The 5,877-nt window shown below is 36.1% G+C and overlaps 1 protein-coding gene across 1 annotated transcript; it reads right to left on the bottom strand.

Moving 5' to 3' along the window:
• Window positions 1–432: 432 nt before the first annotated feature.
• LOC122318071 (endoribonuclease Dicer homolog 2-like) lies at window positions 433–5,541 on the bottom strand. Its single transcript, XM_043135204.1, has 10 exons — window positions 5,229–5,541; window positions 4,972–5,145; window positions 4,516–4,787; window positions 4,004–4,428; window positions 3,790–3,893; window positions 3,463–3,659; window positions 2,894–3,103; window positions 1,892–2,296; window positions 1,271–1,549; window positions 433–1,043 (listed from the first exon to the last, which is right to left on the bottom strand). The coding sequence occupies exons 2-10, from the start codon at window positions 5,081–5,083 to the stop codon at window positions 681–683; spliced, it is 2,367 nt and encodes a 788-aa protein (XP_042991138.1). The 5' UTR covers window positions 5,084–5,145; window positions 5,229–5,541; the 3' UTR covers window positions 433–680.
• Window positions 5,542–5,877: the final 336 nt, after the last annotated feature.

Genomic DNA, 5,877 nt, shown 5'->3' with positions numbered 1-5,877 from the left:
AGGGTTGGGGTTCCGTGATTTGGAAATGTTTAATCTTTCGTTGCTTGCTAAACAAGGGTGTATATTGTTGACTAAACACTGATTCGTTGTTGTATATGGTTTTTAAAGCCAAGTATTTCTCCCATTCTTCTTTCTATAGTGAATTATTGGGTGTAACCCTTCCTATGTGTAGAGGAGTATTTGTGTAGCAAAAGATATTCTCATCAAGGGATATCTTTGGCGAACTGGGAATTGAGATAACTTGAATGTTTGGAAAGATCGAGGGTGTCAAAAAGGATTATGAGGTTGTTCATGTGAGAAGGCAGGGTAATGAAGCAACACATTTATTAGCTCCACATGCAAAATGACTTGAAGATACGGCACAATGGTCGCACTCCTTTCCTGATTTCATTTCAAATAGGGTGATTGTAGATACTAATTTGTAATTGGTTATTTGTATTTGTATTAAGATATTGGAACTGTTTATTGTAAGATGTCTTATGTTCTTGAACTTACAAATAATAAGGCAAAATTTGCCATATCAACAACCAACACTGCTCCTGTTAGAGGGAGAGCCATAAAACAAAAACAAGAAAAGGAATTACAAAATCACTTTACACCAAATGAGAGCTTTGTAAGAGATCATACTCAGAAATATAACAGTAATAACTCAACATGAATACGTGCAAATTTTCATCCTTTCAAACGTTACCATGTAAAGCGAAATCCTTCAAGGACTTCAAAACTTTCTTATAAGCTAATTTTCTTGCAGTTTTTCCGTTGGCAGCTGTAGCTGTATCCTCGAATGTGAGACCTTTAGCATCTACCTTTACTGTAATGGAACTACGACCCTCGTTGTCGTTGCGGTTCTTGTTTATCTCTATCAATTTGTAATGCTCTTTTTGGCATAATTCAGTCAACTCCTTTACAGGATGAGACATTGGCGTTTCAGGTGTCATCAGAGGCTCTAAAAGAGGCCTTATACTACCAAAGACCATCTCCTTATTGTATCCAGAATCTACAAGAATGGCACCTGCTAGAGACTCTATAATATCACCAAGTACCTGTCACAAATAAGAAAATATCCTATGATTTCTCGAATAAAATCAAAGAACATGAAAAGCCAAAGCCTTTTTGTATTACACCCACAAGAATAAAGGATAGATCTTTTAAAAAAAGAAGACGGAGGTCAAGAGAATAGGTGGGAAAAATAATACAAGTAAAGAGAGAGGAAACCAAACATCAACATAAAAGTCAACAAGAAAACAAATACAGCAGTCAGCACAATAACCTCGGTGAATGTGGTCTCGGCATCCCATCCAAAAGTTGATTCTGATGATAACTTCTCAAAATTGTTACAAGTTTTAACTATCTGCTTGTCGAGTTCTTGTGAGTCACGGAGGATGTGTTTGTGTAGTCCAAACTTAACTGCAGATCGTGCATAACATTCATTATTTACAGAAGCAGATCTCATGTCAGTTAACTGTTCTGGTGACAACCCAGGATATTCATAGTAGAAATGCTTGGTCATGAGATAATCCAAAACTGAGTCCCCAAGAAATTCAAGCCGCTGCACAAGTAACAAACCTTTAACAAAGTCAAGAATAACAAAAATTGAGGGATAAAGACTAACAAAAGAAACGAGGATAACTAAAACTCATGAAACAGAACTAAGAGAGGCATTATGACATAGATCACATGTTTGAGTGGTTTTGTTTCTGTGTTTCATCAGAAAATTCATATTATTGACAGTACGTGTCAACAGCAAAATGATTGCTCTTTGAATTTTCTCACGAAACAGGCACAGAAAAGTTGTATAAAATACATACACTATCAATAATATGAAGTTGCTATTCAAGTTGCCTGAGGAAATTAATGGCATAATTCTCAACTGAATTGCAATCAAATTTACCTCATAATCTCTTGGAATCTCGCGAAACATGCTACCATGGGTCAATGCTTCCACTAACAATGAAGGATCACGGAATGAGTAGTTCAATAGGGACTCCAAATGTCTGACATTGAGACGCTTCTCAGCATGAATTGGGAAGGGTCTCTCATATGGTATTATGTGAAAATCTACCTTTATACCCAACCATTCCAAAAATAATAATGCTGATGTTTCACCACCAATGCTAAGAAATGCACCAATTAGTGCCTCCACAACATCAGCAACAGTTTTACTTTCCATCTTCCTAGTTTCCCTAATATAGATTTTTCTCGTATTAAAAAGTAACTCCTCACTTAATGCACTACCCAATCTATCACCCGGAATGATCCACTTTTTCGGATCGAAGGACTCATCTCGAATAAATCCCTACAATTTGAAGAGTGTAAAGCTAATCACATATACGATAAAAATAAACAATAGTTATCAGTATAGTCATAGAAAAGCAATATAGATTATCATGTCACAAAGGGAGTTCCAATTGACCTTAAATTTTGATGAAAAAGTTAGATCTATATTAACTAAATGCCTAAAGGTTTTTTCAAAACAAATCCACTAAAAGAGGACATTTGGTAGTATTATTCGTTTTGAGCTCAGGATCCTTGAGGAAAAAATATGTACAAGAGGGAGTAGAGAATGGCTTCGTAGGCAGAGTATACACCTCAACTTATCTTAAACCAAATAAAAAAAAAAAAAAAAAGAGCAGAGAAAAACAAAGAGCCCACAGGAATTATATGAAAGCCGTTACAACAAGAAAACAAGGAAATAGAGAATACATTAATACTATAACTATATGTATGATTGTTTGTATTTTTATATATATTACTATATGTATATATATATATATATATATATATATATGATAGCATCATTAAATCTATTACAGATAGGGAAAACAGAGAGGGAAGAATATAACAAATTCATGAGAATGGCCACTCCATGAATTTTAAGTAAAAACACATTTACCGGAAGTTTGCGGTGACATCCAAACTTGCAAAGAGCTGCATTTGAAATTATTTTTTCTTTCTTCGAAGTAAGGACACCCTCGGGTTGATCTTGATAGGTCTTAAAAAGCTGTTGACTCACCGCATATTTGAGAAATGAATCTCCAAGCGTTTCTAAGGATTCCAAGTCAAATGTCTCTTGGCATTTCTTTGTAGTAATTGCTTCCAAGACCTACCATCAAGATATGGTTAAAAAAAGTTCAATATGCCGTTAATGACAGTGATACTGATACTGCATATCTTCAAAAGGAATGAAAGTCTTACTAATACAAAATATCAGTAAAAATATTAATAAATATGCTTTAACAAGCAACTATATGGAAAAAATGACGGCTTATCCCCAATGTCCTAACAGTAGCATGCTTGATCTTGGCTCCTAGTAACAGCAACTGTAATCTTTTCAAATCTTTTCTCAATGATGGACAAAATTATAATATAAGAAAAGATACATAGTTGCCAATGATGGACTATCACTTCAGTACATTAATGCCAACAACTATTAAGAGCACATTTATAAGAAGGATAACGCACCTTGGAAATTGGGATAACATCATTTTGTGTGCAATGATCCAAATGCATCTTTTTTAAGTTGGCAGCTATAAGCAAAGACTCGAGCCGGTGCATGATTGAAGGAACAAATGAGAAAGAATAAAATGTATTGATTGACATCGGTGACATAATTATAGAACAAAGCTCCGGAGGCAATTCAACCGACATCATACTTGATTCTGAAAATATAAAACATGTCAAAGATCTTATTCATGCAAACTTCCTCTACCCAAGAGAATCGTGATTGACTAGGGCTTTTGTCAAAAGAGAGGACGAGAATCTGACATATAAGATGTAAGAACTTCAAACCTTTCTTTTTCTGATTTCTGCATCTTTGAAGGTATTTTTTCACCCGGAAAAGGGGTTTTGCACTAACCCATGATTCGTGCTCAAAACACAACTTGATGCCATGCCTGTGTTTGGAAAATTTTGGATTAGCTACAATTAGCATTCGACAATTACAATATATATTCTTAAAGAACAACAGTAGATTTACATTCGACAATCTATAATAGTTACATACCGCTCTTCATAATACTCCTTGTAAGTATTGATTTTGCCACAACGGTGCTGCATACGTGAGTTTGCATTCAATGCCAAAATCCCCATTGTGCAATACACCCGGTCACTGTGACGGGTGTACACCAAAGAATTCTGAAGCAGGCAAGTGCATACAGGACCATCTTTGGTCTGTACAATACGAGCACAACCCTCGGGTAAAGAACAATTCCAGTGAGATTCACCATTCTTCTTACACGAAAATAGCACAGAATTAACGCAATGCCAATCAATGATCTCAGGTCTCTGATGCTTTCCAGTGGCTGGGAGCAAAAGATAATCAGTCTCAGCTCCCAAAATATCTCCATCCATACGCTCGTTCAAACTTTTAAAATCATGATGAATAAGAACTCTTAAAAGAGTTTTCTGAAAACTTCTACACAAAAGGACCTGCAAACAAAATGCTTTATTATTTCATATACCACTTAAAAGTAACAAAGTAAAGCAAAGTGAAAAAAACAGAGAGAGAGAAGTGACCTGATCTGTGCTAAGATTAATCACTCCTACATATTTCAAGTTCACTGTCAAACTACCCCTGCCAACATCCAAGTCAAAATGCAAGCTTCCAAGTTCAGCTTCTAGCTTATTTCTCAGGACAAGCACAATATCATGAACTGGAATTTCGTAATCAAATTTCTGCTCCAGCTCCATTAAGTAGTAATGATACAATATATTCGAATTCTTTGGACTATGACCGACCAGTTCAGGTGGGAAATAACTGGGTTGCTCATCAACATAAGGTTCGTTCCCTGTAGATTTAATAGTTACAGATACGAGTATAAGTGGCAATCATCCGAAGGTTTAAAAAACGACGGGACTGAAAAAACACAAGGGGCACAGAATTCTTCCTGTCTTACATATGGCATTGTTAGCATAAAATGGATAACAGTCAATGCGTGAAGAAATAAACACCCAAAATACAATAAATGTTACCCCTTTCTTGACCATCAGCTTCTTCCACAATATTATTTCTCAATGCACCAATCTCGCGATGTTGATTGCATGTTTCAAGGCAGGCAGTTTCTTTGATGATCTCAGAATTCATGTTTCGTTATTGAACAAAGATTTGCAGGGGAAAGCTGTTGGGAAGTGCAAGTCTTCTGATCCCTGAACGTTTGAAGTTTACAAGTCAATGAACAGAACACATAGCAGCATGCGATAATAAAGATTACCAATGAGGAACAACTAACCAATCCGAAGATGAGTCACAATTGCAACAATGCTTGCTACACTATAAAATCTCTCGTCAATCGAATGAAATATAGGTGAAGCAGAGAGTGATTGAAGGGAAAAAAGACTAGAGAGGAGAGTTCCAAAGCGTACGGGAGTGGGTGGGAAGAATCTTGAACACTTCGAAAAATAACTGGGCTGCAGAGAATAAAGCTGCTGCAACGCTTTGTTATATACACAGACAGATACGATCACAGCGGAGGCTCGTTCTGGGTGACGGGAAGAAGACGTGGAAAATTCATTCGCTTCCTATGCAAGGGACTTCCTGCCCAAGAGCCAAGGCTTCCGAAATCGGCATTGCTAAAATTATTATTATTGTCAAAACGACAAACCAATCACCATCGCTCATTGCTGCTGCTTGTCTGTTTTTTTCGTAGGCATTGTCATAGGACAGTGATTCGGACTTCGTCAGCAAGGAAAGTACTCCTGAGCACCACTTTAATATTATTGATTTATTACTTCATGAGTGGAAGAAATAGAAAGTTGGGAGGGCAAAATAAATACGGGTGGTGCATTTATTTATTTATTTTGATGCGAAACAGATTATTCTTTTTTAAAAGAGAAGTTACATTTTTAAATTTTGATATTACAAACCAATTATTACTTTTG

Source organism: Carya illinoinensis, chromosome 8, assembly GCF_018687715.1.
Source record: "Carya illinoinensis cultivar Pawnee chromosome 8, C.illinoinensisPawnee_v1, whole genome shotgun sequence".
NCBI classification, from domain to species: Eukaryota; Viridiplantae; Streptophyta; class Magnoliopsida; order Fagales; family Juglandaceae; genus Carya; species Carya illinoinensis.
This window is presented reverse-complemented; position numbering and strand designations above follow the sequence as displayed.

Bases quoted from the DNA above. Each gene is read 5' to 3' on its own strand.
- LOC122318071 (XM_043135204.1), bottom strand. From the start codon at position 5,083: ATGAATTCTGAGATCATCAAAGAAACTGCCTGCCTTGAAACATGCAAT. The intron at 1,550-1,891 runs GTAAATTTGATT...TTACTTGTGCAG, and splicing joins AGATTCCAAGAGATTATGAG to CGGCTTGAATTTCTTGGGGA. The intron at 1,044-1,270 runs GTTATTGTGCTG...TATTTGTGACAG, and splicing joins CCGAGACCACATTCACCGAG to GTACTTGGTGATATTATAGA.